The sequence below is a fragment of the Drosophila busckii genome, chromosome 2L, assembly GCF_011750605.1.
Source record: "Drosophila busckii strain San Diego stock center, stock number 13000-0081.31 chromosome 2L, ASM1175060v1, whole genome shotgun sequence".
Taxonomy (NCBI): Eukaryota; Metazoa; Arthropoda; class Insecta; order Diptera; family Drosophilidae; genus Drosophila; species Drosophila busckii.
The window spans coordinates 835,242-850,791 of NC_046604.1; the positions used below are offsets into that span (position 1 = coordinate 835,242).

Here is a 15,550-nt window from a genome sequence, read left to right on the forward strand (position 1 = left end):
ACTCTATATGTATGTAAGAATTACGTGAGAGCGAGAGCGCATGACTGTCTGCGCAAGAGAGCGAGCGCACCCACCCAATGGTAAATATAGCCATGGAAATTTCTAGTATACAAACATATGTTTATAAATGCTTACTAATAACTATTTTATTTATATTGAATTTATATATAAACTTTCCATTGTTTTTATTAACATGTCGTTGTATGTCGTAAATTTCTCACTGGGATTTTGCCTGCGCACAATGAGAGAGATACAAGCTTTGCGTTATCAGCTCAGGCTGGCGTGAGAGTTTTTTCTGCTTAATTGCTTTTTCTCGCGTATATAAGCAGGTGTCAAGCGGCGGCCAAGGGTTCAGTATCAAAACAGTTTTGCTACAGAGCACGTCGAAGCCGAAGCAGGTAAACTGCAGTGACGCATACAGAAAACAAAAGCAACACGAAGAAAAAATCAACAAAGAGTTTGAGAAAAACGCTCCTAATCGCAATACCAGTATACGCCAGATCTCAAAACCAGCAATAATAACAACAAAAACTACTATCAATATGTCTGAGGCTCACTTTGATGAATACGAACACTACAACTTTGACCATGGAAAACATATTTTCTCTGGCCACAGTGGAAAACAGCGCTCAAAGAAGGAGGCGAGCGAGCATACCAACCACTTTGATCCCTCCGGCCACTCTAGAAAGATTTTAACCAAGCTCATTAACACTAACAACAACAAAAAAGCTGTGATGAAAAACTGATGTCTGAGGCAACCAAAGGCCAATACAAAAAATACAAATACTTGAAAAGAAGCAAAAGCGTGCGAATAAGAAGAAAAGATATTGAATTTATGTTAAAAGAGAAAAGCTCTAAGAAAAGGCAAGCAATTAGAAATTGAAAAAAAAACACACACACACACAAGCACATTTTACAAAAAGCAAAAAACCAAAAGCAGTCAAGCTGCTGCAGCGGCTGGCGCTAGGAAACAAAAAAAAAAACAGATAATCATTGGAGTACTGTATTTAATAGAGTTATATAGTTTCTACTATTTCCTAAACTTAACAAACTTACAGACTTACAATTTTAGTTTTAAGCTTCGTGAGTTTTAAATTATGAAGTTTTCTTTAAGTTTAAACTATAAAATAAAATTAAAAATAAAAATACACTTAAACATTTGGCTCTTTTATTGCCGTTGCCGTCCAAAGTCCATTTTGTGTTTTTTCATGGTAAAAAGCTATTTTTTTTTTTTTTTTTTTTTGTTACTCTGTTGTGTGCTATGACCCATTTTTATACTAAATTCGAAAAGAAGCAGATTGAATTGTGCCCATTAGTTGTGTTAGTGTGTGTGTAAGAGAGAGAGAGAAAAATGAGAGTGCAGCTGAATGCATATTTATAGCCATTTAGTTGAATAAACTTTAATGTGATATCAGTAAATACAGCCTGCATACAAATTACATGTATATTGTACATACATACATACGTATGTGAATGTAATTATAACGGAAATAATTTTTGACCTTACACTTAAAGTTTAAGCTACTCTCACACACGCAAGTGTGCAACAAGTATTTAATTTTATTCCGCATGGAAAGAGCACATGTTTTTAACAGATAAATTTGGCATAGTTGATGAACTAATACTTTTTACCAAACTTTGTTAAATATTTAAAGTTTAAACTTCTATTCAGCATATATCGATATATCAACAAGCAGGTGGCAGCTGTCATCTAGCACAATAATAGTATGTTTCAATTTGTATGCTACGGTCACTCTGTTCGTTCCATATGACTAAAATTTGTAAAAAGCAGGCTAGATTCGTAAGACATAAATTTGTATATTTACTTTTCACTTAAAAGCATTCAAGTAACAGTTCATATTTGCAAAATTCATTGCAGTGTAAATTCAAGACAATACGTAAGTAGTCAACAGTCAATCGAAAGCGCGCCGGTGCAGGTGTTAACCAATAAAAAATCAATAACAAATGTTGGGGGTGGTGAAAATAATGATGTGAGGGCGCACCGCACCGGCATTTAGCGTCTTGTGAATTGTAGCAGCTCGCAACGTGCGTTTGATAAGGCCTTAAGCTATTACACAATACTCTCTATTTACAGCTGACACAAACTGCACACGTACAATAATATAGAACAGCGTAAGAATAATGGCAACGTTCCTAAATATGGGTTCCGTGAAGCTAAGCAAATGGCAGGTGGCGCTTATACTGGGCGCGCCGTTAGCCATCGGCCTGGGCATGTATGTGGTAAACAAGAGTAGCACACCAGATAAGCCCGATTTGAGAGACGGCAGCCACAGCAATAAATCAAGTAAAACGAAGGACAAATCACAGCAGAAGGGCAAATTGGAAAAGCAAACAATATCTATAGATGGCACAGCACCGGACAAGGAGCTGGAGCGCAAAAAGAAGAACGCCGAGCTGGGCGAGCAGCTGTCGCCGCTTAAGGAGGCGAACAACTACAAGAACGAAGGCAACAATTGCTATCGCAATGGTAAATACGATGAGGCAATAAATTTCTACGACAAGGCCATCGACAAGTGCCCCAGCGAGCATCGCACGGACATGGCCATCTTCTATCAAAATCGCGCAGCCGCCTACGAGATGCTCAAAAAATGGAACAAGGTCAAAGAGGATTGCTCGCGTTCGCTTGAGTGCAATCCGCGCTATGCCAAGGCCTACTACAGGCGTGCACGCGCTCATGAGGCCACCAAGGACATGACCGACTGCCTGGACGATGTCACTGCTACCTGCATACTGGAAATGTTCCAAAACAACAACACCATTATGTTTGCAGATCGTGTTCTTAAGGAAACGGGCCGCCTGGATGCGGAGCGTGGCATGCGCGATCGCGTGCCTGTCGTGCCTTCAGCTAGCTTTGTGAATACCTACTTGCGTTCATTTATTGCCGATCCGCTGCAGACAATGCAGGTGCCGCCCACGTCAGTGGTGGATACGCCACCACGTGGCTTCTTACGCGCCAGACGTGCCTTTGATGAGCAGCAGTATGATGAGATCATACCAGCCTGCACGGAGGAGATTGAATCCAGCGAAGCCGAGTCACAGTACAAAGTGGAGGCGCTGCTAATGCGCGGCACCTTCCATCTGCTCTGCGGCAGCTTTAACAACAGTCGCTGCGACTTTGATGCTGTGCTGGACAATGGTGAGTTATGCGCTTAGCTAGCTTAATGCCTGCTAATCTCTCCCACTTGCTTTACAGCTGATGCGGATGTTAGCCTTAGAGTCTACGCGTATATCAAGCGCGCTGCGCTGTTTATACAAACGGATGAGCGTGAAAAGGGCCTGGCTGACTTTGATGCTGCCGAAAAGCTGCACCCTAACAATGCGGATGTTTTCCATCAGCGTGCGCAGATCTTGCTGCTTTTGGAGCAAATCGATGAGGCATTGAGCGAGTTCGACAAGGCAGTGCGTCTGGCGCCGCAACATGCTGTCGCCTATGTACAAAAATGTTATGCGGAGTATCGTTTATCGCTAATGAAGGGCGATCAGCAGCGTTTGGAGCGTGTCATTGGCGACTTTGAGCGTGCAATTGAAAAGTTTCCGGAGTGCGTTGAGTGCTACAGTCTCATGGCACAAGTGCTGGCCGATCAGCAGCAATTTGCGCAGGCGCAACAGTTCTACGAGAAGGCCATGAAGATGTCTCCAGCAAATCCAGCACTGCTGGTGCATCAGGCTATCATGGTGCTGCAATGGCGTGGCGATATCGATGCTGCTGTGACGCTGCTGAATCGCGCCATCGAGGTGGATCCCAAGTGCGAGCTGGCGTATGAAACTCTGGGCACAGTGGAGGTGCAACGCGCCCAGCTGCAACGTGCTGTCGAGCTATTTGAGAAGGCGCTGCTCTATGCCAAGAGTCAGGCAGAGCTGGTGCATGTCTACTCGTTGCGCAATGCGGCGTTGGCTCAAATCAATATCACGCGCAAGCTGGGCATTGATATGAATTCCGTTTCAGCCATGGCACAGTCGGGTTATCTTAATCAGACGGGCATGTAACCACCACCACCACCACCAAAAGCGTTCGGCATTTAAACAAACCTAAGCTCCACTACCCCAGTTCCAGCCCCTACGTTGAACATTTCAAACTGTTTTAGTTATTGTGCTTCTAGTTTTAGCTAAGTCAAGTGTGTTTACTGTATTATAATTACATTATAATGCTGTTAATCTAAGTACCAAAAAATAATCATAAATCATTCTTTTATTTGCTGCTAGTCAAATTTTATTTGAGGCTCAAGCCTGTTGATTATAAGCCTGCACATCAGCGGATATGTAGCTGGCGCAGAGCAGCCAAAGCGCTGCTCGTATGCTGCCCACAACGGCATACTGTGCCTCCAGCTGCTGCAGCAGTGGCATAACCAAGCCCGGCACTGCTCCCAAGCCATTTGAAATGCCCATGAGCGTGCCCGCATAGTTGGGACTCATGTCCAGCGGCAGCAGCTTGATGCCTGCATAGTAGGCTCCAAAAGCCATGATGCTCCAACTGCGTGCCCAATACTCCTTGGAGTACACCATGTACATGGAGACGCTGAAGAAGACCAGCCAAGACATGAGTTGACGCGTCTGTGTGCGACTCAAAATGCCTTCGGCTATGAGATAATCACTTAGCACGCCGGAGCTAAGCGATGCCAGCCAGCTGCAAAAATGTGGCGCTGTTATCAAAATGCTGCTGGACAAATCCTGCCAAAGCGTGCGATCTACAGACTTGAGTTGCTGCAACAGCTCCTGCAGCTCATGCGTCAGCTCCAGTTGATTCCAATCGTGCTGCATGCTGGCGGCAATCATAGCCCAAACTGGCGCATTTTGTAGCATGCTGCTCCAGGGCACTGAATCGTTGGGCGTTTCAGTTACAAGCGTAGCGCTAACTCTCTGCTTGATGTATTCACGCTCCTCGCTTTTGATAAAAGGCGAGTCAGCCGGATTGCTGTAGCAAACGCAGACCTAGGTAAACAAATGTTAGCAAGCAAGATATGTTTAACTTTTGTTAACTTACAAAGCCAACAAACCAGAGCAAGGCGCCCGTACCTATGACATAGAAAGCCAACGCCCAATCCTGATCTCTTAAAGCGAGTCCGCTTACCAAATGCACAAACATAATGCCAATCTCACCGCCACTCAAGACAGAGCTACAAAGCAAGCCACGCTCCTGTTCGGGCACCCATTGAGCCAGCAAAACGCTAACCGCCGGCACCGCTGGACCCTCCGCCAGACCTATGCACAGCCGCAGCACGATCAGCGCCCACGGTCCGCCACAACGCACTATTGAAGGCGTCAGCAACGTCAAGACAGCAGAGCAGAGTATAGCCGCACCCAGAATCCATTTGCCGCCATAACGCTCCGATAAACGCCCGCCTGGCACATGGGTGAGCATATAGCCGGCATAAAAGAAAACATTCACCAGCACTGGCACCTGATTGCTCCACAAATCCGCCGTATTGGCGGCTGATATATGCGGCGTCGCTAGCTTGAAGCCAGCTGCAGCTTGACCAGCACGTTGACGTTTTAAACGTGGCCGCTTGGTTGGCAGTGCCAGCTTAGCTTTGCTTATCTTTGACTTCGTTTTAATGCCAGATCGTTTGCCCTCCTGCATTATGCGATTGAGTGTAAAGTCCAAGCAGAGTCGTATCGTATACGCATTTATTATGGCCAACATGCTAAAGTAGCAAACTACGTGACGTTGCCGCACCTGCAGATCTATATATCGGTTATATAGCAGCTATAATGCATTTGGCTATTACTTACAGTCGAAGACCTTACGTAATTGTTGCTCCAGCATTTTATTTATATTTACGCATAGTTTTCAATGATTAAATATTCTAACGCTGACTTTTTTTAAATCTAAATTCGAATTCGATATTAGCTTATCATAGTCGGCAGTGCTATATATACATATGAAATAATTCAAACTTTGCACTCATTTAATTCTGGCCAGTAGACGGAACACATTTAAAAAAATTTATGGTTCCTTAAATAAAATTTAATTTAATATAGAAAAAAAGGTATTTCCATTCTAAGATGGATCATCAACCAGAATGGGGGAGAAAGTTGTCAAAATGTAAGTATGCTGCGCTAATCTATGCCGCGATTTCCAACTACTTGATACGCTTTATAGGCTGTTTAATACCACAGCGTATAATTTTGGCCTTCATGTGTTTCTGGGCGATTGTGATCTGCTATGCCACACGCGTGTGTCTTTCTCATGTTGTAACTGTCATTGTTGTAAAGCAGAATGTCACAGATAAAGACACTGTGTGCCCCAGAGAGGATACCAATGACGACTCTCATGTAAGTTCTTCTGCATATTATACAGTTCTCTATTATTTGTATATTGAATTTTCGTAGGATAAAGATGCCGTCTATGAGTGGTCATCGAACGTGGTGGGTCTTCTACTGGGCGTATTCTTTGGTACCTATGTCCTGCTTCACATACCAGGCGGCTTATTGTCAGATAAATATGGCGGAAAATGGGTGCTCTTCATTTCCATGGTTGTTGGCGCTATATCTGTAATGTTGTCGCCTATCAGCATTACTATGGTCGATAAGGACGAACTGCCATGGGCCCTTGTGGTAATGCGCACATTTTTGGGGTAAGCTGAAAAACTATTTGAAACATTTGACAAACAAGAGAAGCCCTTTGATTGACAAAATATTGCTGGTTTATATACAAAGATTATTATAAATGAAATCTGTTAGTTTTGATGATTTACTGATAATAATTATTTTATTTATCTAATCTGTGAAGCGCTTCACAAGGTCCACTTTACCCCGCTGTTAGCAGTATATTGTCAAGTTGGGTGCCAGCTAAAGAGCGAGGTAAATTAGCTGCTGTTACATTGGGCGCTGGTGCATTTGGCAGCATTTTATCAAATAGTTTATCCGGCGTTTTACTTGACAAGTTTGATTGGCCGTATACATTTTATTGCTTCGGCATGTTGAACTTAATATGGTGCATACCATTCGTAAGTAATCGTATTGAAAAGTGAGCCAATCTTATTTACTAACCATACGCAATTCTATGTTAGGGCTTTATGTGCTTCAATTATCCTGCCACACATCCATACTTGAGTGAAAAGGAATACAACTATTTGAAGGGAGAGATGGATACATTGGAACGCAAAATTAAGCCAATGCCACCTTGGTGTGCCATTTTTAAAAGTCCGGCTGTGTGGGTAATGATTATAGCGCAAGTTGGACACGATTGGGGTCTCTTTGTCATATTGATAGATCTGCCATTATATTTTTCGAATGTTATTGGTATTCCCATAATGAAAAATGGCTTCTATTCGGCATTGCCCTTTCTGGCGCTTTGGATATCTACCATCATCTGTGGCTTTCTTGCTGATATTATAATCAAAAAAGAATGGCTCAAAATAAATACTCAGCGCATAGTGTTTACTGTTATCTGTAAGTTTATACTTAATGCTTTTTAATTAAATAATTAATTAATTATTAAATATGTATAGCGTCTTGGGCGCCAGGTCTGCTTATGGTAGCAGCTTCCTATGCCAAATGCAATATTTGGCTAACCGTCTTACTATTTACCATTTGCCTTGCCACAATGGGTCCTTATTACAGCGGACTGAAGTTAACTCCCTTGGATTTGAGTCCTAATTATGCTGGCACGCTAACGGCCATTACCAATGGTATTGGCTCTATTACTGGCTACTTGGCTCCCCAGGCCGTTGGTATTATTGCCAAGGATGTAAGCAGCTATGCGTATACGTAATTTTCTGCTAGCTGACATATTTTTTATTCTTTTTCTAGTCCACCTTAGCTCAATGGCGCATAGTATTCTGGTTGTCGTTTGGTATTCTTTTTGTTACAGCCATTCCCTTCATCTTCTGGGGCACAGGCGAGAAACAAGACTTTGATAGCGTGGGAGATGCTAAGAAAGAAGACAAGCCCAAAGAAGAAAAGCCCAAGACTGGTTAAAAGGCTTAAATGTCTTTATATAATATTCAGGCATAGTTTAACATGTTTTGTGGTTAAAACATATTGGAGCAATTGTAATTGTTTAAATCAAATAAGTAATGTAAGATAGATACGTAAATGTAATATTGTAAGATATACATAAAAGTTATGAAATCTATTAAAAACGCAGACGACAATGCTAGACCCTGCAGAAAATTTCCAAATAAAATAAATTGTATAATTGGTTTATGCACTTTATTTTAGCTAATAATAATAAAAACAAGTTTGAAGCTTAAGCATAAATTTTAAAATACATGCATATATAATAATAATAAGTATTTATCGACAATTAAAACAAACAAATCTTTTAAATACAGTAAACTTTAACTTTTTACATTCCAACTGGCTTTACATATTAATAAAAAATTTCACTAGCATAGCGGTGAATTTTAAGAATTTTTAAGTGTTTCGTTGCTTGGCACTTAAATACTAAATAATAAGTAAGAGAGTTTAAAATGGGGTGTGAGGTTAGGTGTTGGGGATGGGGCTTCGGATAGGGTTAGCAATTATATATAGATATATACATATAGGTATATGTGTGTGCATAAGATAAATTCGCTTAATTTAAGTGCCGCCAGCTTAATACACTTGGCTCGATTTAGAATTGCGTATAAAACTAGCAATAGCATTGTTTGCGCATTCTTTAACAACAAATGAATAAATTCAACTTTATCTCTAAAGAATTAAACGCTATTTACACAAACAAGCAGCAAGCAACAAGTTCGAATAATAAAAACACATACTACAAGAACTAGAGCACAGCAGTTAATTAATGTGCTAATTATGGCACTGGGCTTAACTAGTTGGCAGGCCTAGGAGCTATGCTCCAGCGACTTTGGCTTGGGCAGCGGCTTGCGCTCCTCGGCCTCAAAGTCAACGCTGCGCGGTAGCGGATCATTGAAGGGCTGCACATCACCCGAGGCCCAGATGCAGTAGACAATTGCGGTGACGAAGAGCACACCAAAGGCGACCCAGAAGACCAGACGCCATTCCAGCAGCGTTGCATTGGGCGTCATTACGCCCACCAGATACGGAGTAATTACGCCTGTGATAGCGCCAATGCCATTGGTAATGGCCATCAATGTGCCGGCATAGTTGGGACTCATGTCCAGCGGACTCAGCTTCATGCCCGCATAGTAGGCGCCCATCAAACCCATGCAGATGGTAAAGAGCACAACGACAAGCACACGATCGCAGTCAGCATAGGAGGCGCCCACCATGAAGATAGCTGGTCCAAAGGCCGCCAGACCCGTCATTACCTTACGCGTATTTGTTGTATTCATAATGCCACGACGGATCATCCAATCGGCGACAAAGCCGCTGCCCACGGAGACGATCCACATCATGACATAAGGCAGCGAGGAGTAAAGACCATTGGCCTTGATGCTGAACTGCAGCACATCAGCCATATACTTGGGCAGATCAGTAACCATAATATAGAAGCCCCAATCGTGGCCGATTTGAGCCGAGACCAAAGCCATCATGGGCAGACTGGTGAGTATAGCCTTCCACGGTGTGGGCGGCAGACTCTCGTTGCGGCCAATTGTGCCGATTTCCTTGACCAAATATTCGCGCTCGCTTGGCTTGATGAAGGGATGGGAGCTGGGATCGCTGAAGCAAAGGAAGATCTGCAATATATATAATTGTAATTAATTTGATTTCATTTTTTTTCTTTTTTCTAAACTTACAAAGATGACAAACCAGATGACACCCAGACCGCCAAAGAAGTAGAATACCCAGGGCCAGTCGTAAGCATCCAGCAAAACACCAGATACCATATTACCCAATATGGTGCCCACTTGACCGCCACCCAAGACCAGAGCGCCAAGTTTGCCGCGCTCGTTTGCCGGCACCCAAGCAGCCAGCAGCACACTCAAAGCCGGAAAGGTTGTGCCCTCGCCCAGACCCATCAGCACGCGTGTCACAATCAGCCAATCGGAGCCTCCCTTTTGTATAGCCAGCGGCGTTAGCATGGTGAACACAGCAGTCGACAGAATACCCAAGCCCAGGGTCCATTTGCCGCCGAATTTCTCGGCGAGCAGACCGCCCGGCACGTGAGTAACAATATAACCAATGTAGAACGATGACAGAATAAGTCCTTGCAGCTCCTCCGACCAGGGATAGATGCCACTAGAGCCAGCGGCGCCATTATCCAAATCATCAGCCTCACAAATCGCGTGACTTACGCCCTCCTCCGTTTGATTCTTCTTAATGACCAGCACTGTGATCGCCTGTGAGAGGCACACGCGCATCGTATAGGCATTCAGGATGGCCAGAAAGCCCATGATGGCCAATACCACACGCTGTGGTATGCAAAAAACTAAAGTTCGGTGAAAGTTAAACAATTTAAACAATTAGCAAGTTGTATAGAACTGACGTCAAATTGTTATTATAATAATTGTGTTTATTGTTTTAAACAATTTTCTTTAATTTGTCTAACATGCGCATAAACAAATTTGTATACTTCTAAGATTTATTACTCAATTAGTGGTTTGGGTGACGGGACTGGAGAGAACGGGGCAAAGCCGCTTACACTGACAAATCAATTTGCATTGGTTTGTTCCTGTTACTCAATTTGGGGCAATTAGTTAATTTACTCATGTCACGAATGTTAAACTACAGTAGAATGTGACTAAATAATATATTATTAATGATAAGTAAAAATAAATCTTAATAGAATACCTAGTGCTTAATAAGTTTGTAATATTAAAATATTATAAATTATAAATAATGTGTCTGTTATACAGACACATAAATAGAAAAAAATATATATTCTCTATATATCTAAAGGCCTAAAATAAATTTGCCTTTCATGCAATTGTCAATAAATTAAAATGTAGCATACTTTTCGCAGTCGCATCCTTTGCCCTCAATTGTGAAATAAATTCAAAACTAAAATATTTATTGATGGCTTAAATTCTTAGAATTTATTAAAAGCATTTTTGGGAATTTTCCCAAATACGCTTTTCAGCGTTATGGTCAATTTTTTTTATAACAAGTGTCCGCAATTTATTAATTTTTGGGTACAATATGTATGTTGATAAGCAGCAATGATAAGCTGTCGTCTCAAGTGGAAGTTGTTGCAAATAAATAAAACTTTATGCTTAACTGAAAGTAATGATTATAAATATGATCAAATAGCGCCCGTTGCTTGGCAATTAAAATTCCTTAAGCAGTCAAGAACACAAAAAAATTGTCGAAGGGTTGGGGGGCACTAAAGCACTAAATTTGTTGATAACGCTTAATTGTTATTGCTGCTGATACATTAATTTAATAAATTTCCCACACACACTTATTGGAAAGAGTTCTTAAGTTTTGAGTGTCTGAGCTATTTCAAGGTTGAATTCATCTACATCTTGTGTAAGAGCTTAACATTGACCCTCACATACATTTATAGGAATTACAAACATTTGATTCAACAACAACAAATTTATTAACACATTTCTCACACACACAGCATAATACAATTGAATGCGTGTGTACTTGGCTTAGAGAAAAAGCCAACAAAACTGTTTATTTTTATCGCAATTCAATGCCTGACAATGTTATTAGATATATACGTATATACATCAATTATATAATTAGATGCGCATCAGCATGCGCGCTTAATTTATTTATAAACTAATTAGATTATTTCTACAAACTATGGCAATTTATGAATGAACAAGAAATATGGTAAACAAAATTCGCTAAACAGGTTAAGACTTTAATTAAATTCGCCTATTGTTCGTTTTTTTCTTTTTTTTTGCAGCGACGTCACAGTCTGACACCAGTATTTGTTTAATAAATTAACAGCTATCAATAAATGTGGATATTGACGTAGAGCCACTAGAGCTGACAATTAAATGATGTCTCAATATTTGTAGTAGATTTTAGCATATGCTTTAGCTGGAAGCCGACAAATCATTTATAAGCCACACGATTTACAAATACTTGAAAGCAATAAAGACGACTGCCGATAAGCCAATCACACTTAAGTTTAAATATATTATATAGATGGGTATGCATGTAAATCAAGCAAGCGCTAATCATATCAAGTGTGCTCATAATTCAATCAGCATGTTGGCTACATCGCGATTAAGTAGGCTCGAATAGAAGTGTTGCTGTCTATAATATTGTTAACGCGTGTCTGTTTTCAAGCGTCTATATATATTAACCAACGCCATCTGAATGATAAGCGATAAGCGCTATTGTTATGATTTGAAGTTGTAGCCCATAAAAACGTTTATATTGTAAAATATTAGCTCGTGATCTTTATAATTTATACACAAAATTACGTATAGGCAAAAACCCGCTCTATTTGTAGTTTACCCGCATTGTTAATGTGTTTGCTTGAAACTTTAATGAATCACATGCATAACTTAAATTTGTATATATTTACTAAGCAGGGTATGAGCAAGTCTTTAATGCTGTCTATACATTTGCACTGATAGCACGACTTTAAATTTTACACAATTTCTTTTTTCATGTTTTTGAAATTCTTGTGTAGATTGAGCGCGAGGCTGATGAACGAGCTTGGCATATATAAGATATGAGTACATTGGTCCTGTGCTTTCGATAATGCGTGGAAATATTTACAAAATGCGAACAAAGTATTTGCAGAGTTCAAACGCGTGCAAACGACAAATGAAAGTATATACGCCGAACTAGTTACTGGTAGCTAGTGCTAGCTATGTTACTGGGTATTTAAATGTTTCAGCTTGTAAAGCTAAGCCTAAAGAGTTGTTGACATTGTCAAGACTTGATAAATTGTCAGTCATATAAGTGTCAAAAGTTTTTGCGAGTCATTAACTCGGCAAATGCTTAAGCAACTAACTCACGTTTACAAAAAGCAACAACAAAAAATACAAAACAAAAAACAATAAATAAATAAATATATTTTTTCACAGTGTTTATTAGCTATGCATACACACACAGCAGCAAAAATATTTATATTTTAGTTACAGTTACAACATTAGCTTTTTAGTTGCGCTAAAGAAAATAAAAATTTCTGTTGACCTTGCCCAAAAATAAAACCAAGCAGCAAAGTAATAAGCATAAAAGAATGAATAGGAAATGAGCGCCTCCAAACCATTTAAGGGGGTCAAACAACCGCTAGAGTTACAGTTGAGCAATTAATTTTTTTTATTTTTGCTTTTATAGCTAAGAAAATATTTAAAATAAAATTGCGCTAGACAACAGACACATGTCTAATTATATAGCTGGAGCAATGTAGGCTGTACAAAAAAAAATAGAAAATAAAAAACTATTTTTAAAAAGTAAATAGTGGCGTGAATTTCTATTTTGTTAATATCTAGTGTCGCGACATTTGAAATATTTTATTATTCGCACGGACACATGCTTTGTTTTTTTCATAGGTTCACGCGTATAGAGCTCTTATTTTTTTTTTTTTTATATAGCTAATAAATTCATCAACTAAAATTAAACATGTGCTACAGTTGGAACTAATATGCTCAACGTTTAGGCAATTGATCACCCTACAAAAATGTGCGTAGGCAGCGAGAGACTTGAAGAAATATGTAGAAAAAGAAGCAGAATTAAAAATCAAAGTCGAACTCGAGAAGTCGAAGCTTATTTTGATGCTTTCGTCATCGTCTTGCCTTTCTTTATTCGTATGCAAATTGTGTGTTAAAAGAGCGCGTCAAATGAATATGTAAATAAGCCGAATAAAAACTACGTTAAATCAAAGATTATTGATGATTATGTTGAAGCGTGCCTGACATAATAAACTTATGCATAGAACCTGACTAAGCTAACCAGATTAAACAGTTTTTGATATCCGTAAGCTAAGCATGCGCGGAATGGAGCAACAAATGAGCGAATTCGGAAGTGCAATAAATGTTTTGTCATTGTTTATTATGCGACTGAACAAGTAATCGTATACATATACATACATATAAACAAACATATATATAATTTTTTGATTTTGCATTTAGTTGTTGCCGGTCAATGTCGGTTAAACAATAATTAAAACACTTGAAGAATTTTGAGCACAGAGTTCAATGAATGCGCAAATTCATTTGAATTTTAATACGAACACATACACATATATAACACACACACATACACATACACATGGACATGCTTTTTGCACTTACACCTTGATAAATTTATGCCCCATTGTGGTTGTTGTGTCATCTCGGCTCGATTTTCTTCTTGTAACGTTAACAAGTTGGCCAATTCTTTCGCCACGGTTACAAACTTGCACTATAACGCGTTGAAAGGAATTAAATCCTTTACTCTCTATCTACGACTAACACTTTCTACTTTAGCACTTTTCGCACTTGTCGTTGCGCAGCCGCAAAAAGCACAAAGAGAGCGAGCTATGTATATATAAATATATATATATAGAGAGCGAGAGCGTGTGAACCAAAAGCGAGTTAGAAATTGAAACTTTTTCAACTGCCGCGTTTTACACTCGTTTACTGCTTATTAGAAAATGAAACTGCAATGAGAACAACACCCACACACACACACGGCTGGTGTGTCTTTAATTTGAATTCTCCTAGTTCCCACTGCTGGTTCTTGGCTAGTTTAAACACACGTTCTTTCGCGCCTCTTATTGTTTCTTTTTTATATTTTTTGTTGTGCGTTGTTGTTCTCTGCCCACCGCGCACGTCGGCTGTTAAATTTCAAATGAGAAATTATTTCCACAGACTTTAGTTTATATGGCAAGCAGATAAGCGCCGCTGCTGGTGTTGCTGTCGCAGTCGCTGCCGACGTCGCTGCTGCTGATCTTGCTGTCAGCGCTGATCGACGCAAAACGTTGGCTTGCTGCTTGTGCTAAGGAATCGCAAACTGCTGATTTTTTGTATGTGTGTGTGTGTGTGAGTTTGTTGTTTATGGTGACCGCACTCATAAAGTTGCGCTATCGGTAACAAACAGCGTCCGTCCTTCGTGTCGAAGGAACTTTGTATTATTATTTGGGAATTTTGATTTCGTTTATATGACTTTCGATTTGTCGCTATTTAACGGTTTTCATAATGAATCATAAGCTTATCAAACACGCGCATCCAGCACTAAAGTTATAGCATTGCACTAATAGATACTAGTGCAGTTTCTACTTACATATTTGAAGAGCATTCAGATAATCAGCAAATAAATTCTATAATACCGGCAAACTTAAAGTGCTTAAAGCTTTAATTCAAGTAAGCACGAGTGTACTAAATATTCATTTGTTAAGTAGCAATACCACGTGTAACAGAATACGCTTGTATTTGTTCAATATATAAATATGCTAATGTTTGTATTTTTGTTTCAAACATTTTTACAAATTCAGCAATCTGAGAGCTACAGATAAATAAAGTAGCTAGTCTGGAGTATTCAGCGTGTGCAAGCACTTCTCGTATTATCTCTGACATATTATTTATATTGTTTACAGATCCACATATTGGTATGTATATAAACATTACCAGTTTGAAGCAGCTTTGTTTTATTTATGAAGTTTGCTGCTGCTTTGTTGCAATTAGTTGATAGCCACATTGTGGGGGAATTCATGGTGGTGGTACTATAGGTGGAGTCGGCGCTAAAGTGAATGGTTTTTCAATTAGTCTAAGCTAGGCACGCTATA

At 39.9% G+C, this 15,550-nt stretch overlaps 5 protein-coding genes across 6 annotated transcripts; 3 read left to right on the forward strand and 2 right to left on the reverse strand.

The window, feature by feature from the left end:
* Positions 1-329: 329 nt before the first annotated feature.
* Positions 330-1,051, forward strand: LOC108601119 (nuclear protein 1). The gene has a single exon (XM_017989043.2). It carries the CDS (start codon positions 543-545, stop codon positions 744-746), a length of 204 nt encoding a protein of 67 aa, XP_017844532.1. The 5' UTR covers positions 330-542; the 3' UTR covers positions 747-1,051.
* Positions 1,052-1,790: 739 nt separating this feature from the next.
* On the forward strand, positions 1,791-4,202 carry LOC108596519 (mitochondrial import receptor subunit TOM70). Its single transcript, XM_017982369.2, has 3 exons — positions 1,791-1,898; positions 2,096-3,157; positions 3,215-4,202. The coding sequence occupies exons 2-3, from the start codon at positions 2,143-2,145 to the stop codon at positions 4,006-4,008; spliced, it is 1,809 nt and encodes a 602-aa protein (XP_017837858.1). The 5' UTR covers positions 1,791-1,898; positions 2,096-2,142; the 3' UTR covers positions 4,009-4,202.
* A 22-nt stretch (positions 4,203-4,224) lies between these two features.
* Positions 4,225-5,830, reverse strand: LOC108602942 (putative inorganic phosphate cotransporter). Of its 2 annotated transcripts, XM_033294484.1 has the most exons (4): positions 5,752-5,830; positions 5,003-5,703; positions 4,715-4,950; positions 4,225-4,645 (listed from the first exon to the last, which is right to left on the reverse strand). In XM_033294484.1, exons 1-4 carry the CDS (start codon positions 5,783-5,785, stop codon positions 4,243-4,245), a joined length of 1,374 nt encoding a protein of 457 aa, XP_033150375.1. In that variant the 5' UTR covers positions 5,786-5,830; the 3' UTR covers positions 4,225-4,242. The 2 variants fall into 2 exon arrangements, with proteins under 2 accessions (XP_033150375.1, XP_017846780.1); XM_017991291.1 differs by having other exon boundaries at positions 4,225-4,950.
* A 123-nt stretch (positions 5,831-5,953) lies between these two features.
* On the forward strand, positions 5,954-8,160 carry LOC108600338 (putative inorganic phosphate cotransporter). Its single transcript, XM_017987860.2, has 7 exons — positions 5,954-6,064; positions 6,122-6,294; positions 6,352-6,596; positions 6,752-6,968; positions 7,032-7,413; positions 7,473-7,711; positions 7,774-8,160. The coding sequence occupies exons 1-7, from the start codon at positions 6,025-6,027 to the stop codon at positions 7,939-7,941; spliced, it is 1,464 nt and encodes a 487-aa protein (XP_017843349.1). The 5' UTR covers positions 5,954-6,024; the 3' UTR covers positions 7,942-8,160.
* Positions 8,161-8,307: 147 nt separating this feature from the next.
* On the reverse strand, positions 8,308-14,599 carry LOC108594287 (putative inorganic phosphate cotransporter). Its single transcript, XM_017979428.2, has 3 exons — positions 14,079-14,599; positions 9,669-10,300; positions 8,308-9,608 (listed from the first exon to the last, which is right to left on the reverse strand). Exons 1-3 carry the CDS (start codon positions 14,116-14,118, stop codon positions 8,793-8,795), a joined length of 1,488 nt encoding a protein of 495 aa, XP_017834917.1. The 5' UTR covers positions 14,119-14,599; the 3' UTR covers positions 8,308-8,792.
* Positions 14,600-15,550: the final 951 nt, after the last annotated feature.

What these genes read in the sequence shown, in the direction of transcription:
- LOC108600338 (XM_017987860.2), top strand. Translation starts at nt 6,025, where the DNA reads ATGGATCATCAACCAGAATGGGGGAGAAAGTTGTCAAAAT. An exon ending in GGGGAGAAAGTTGTCAAAAT is followed by an intron (nt 6,065 to 6,121) that starts GTAAGTATGCTG and finishes TACGCTTTATAG; the next exon opens with GCTGTTTAATACCACAGCGT. An exon ending in TAATATGGTGCATACCATTC is followed by an intron (nt 6,969 to 7,031) that starts GTAAGTAATCGT and finishes ATTCTATGTTAG; the next exon opens with GGCTTTATGTGCTTCAATTA.
- LOC108594287 (XM_017979428.2), bottom strand. Translation starts at nt 14,118, where the DNA reads ATGACACAACAACCACAATGGGGCATAAATTTATCAAGGT. An exon ending in GGGCATAAATTTATCAAGGT is followed by an intron (nt 10,301 to 14,078) that starts GTAAGTGCAAAA and finishes ACCGAACTTTAG; the next exon opens with TTTTTTGCATACCACAGCGT. An exon ending in TCATCTGGTTTGTCATCTTT is followed by an intron (nt 9,609 to 9,668) that starts GTAAGTTTAGAA and finishes TATATATTGCAG; the next exon opens with ATCTTCCTTTGCTTCAGCGA.
- LOC108602942 (XM_017991291.1), bottom strand. Translation starts at nt 5,785, where the DNA reads ATGCTGGAGCAACAATTACGTAAGGTCTTCGACT. An exon ending in ATTACGTAAGGTCTTCGACT is followed by an intron (nt 5,704 to 5,751) that starts GTAAGTAATAGC and finishes ACCGATATATAG; the next exon opens with ATCTGCAGGTGCGGCAACGT. An exon ending in TGCTCTGGTTTGTTGGCTTT is followed by an intron (nt 4,951 to 5,002) that starts GTAAGTTAACAA and finishes TTGTTTACCTAG; the next exon opens with GTCTGCGTTTGCTACAGCAA.
- LOC108601119 (XM_017989043.2), top strand. Translation starts at nt 543, where the DNA reads ATGTCTGAGGCTCACTTTGATGAATACGAACACTACAACTTTGACCAT.
- LOC108596519 (XM_017982369.2), top strand. Translation starts at nt 2,143, where the DNA reads ATGGCAACGTTCCTAAATATGGGTTCCGTGAAGCTAAGCAAATGGCAG. An exon ending in TGATGCTGTGCTGGACAATG is followed by an intron (nt 3,158 to 3,214) that starts GTGAGTTATGCG and finishes CTTGCTTTACAG; the next exon opens with CTGATGCGGATGTTAGCCTT.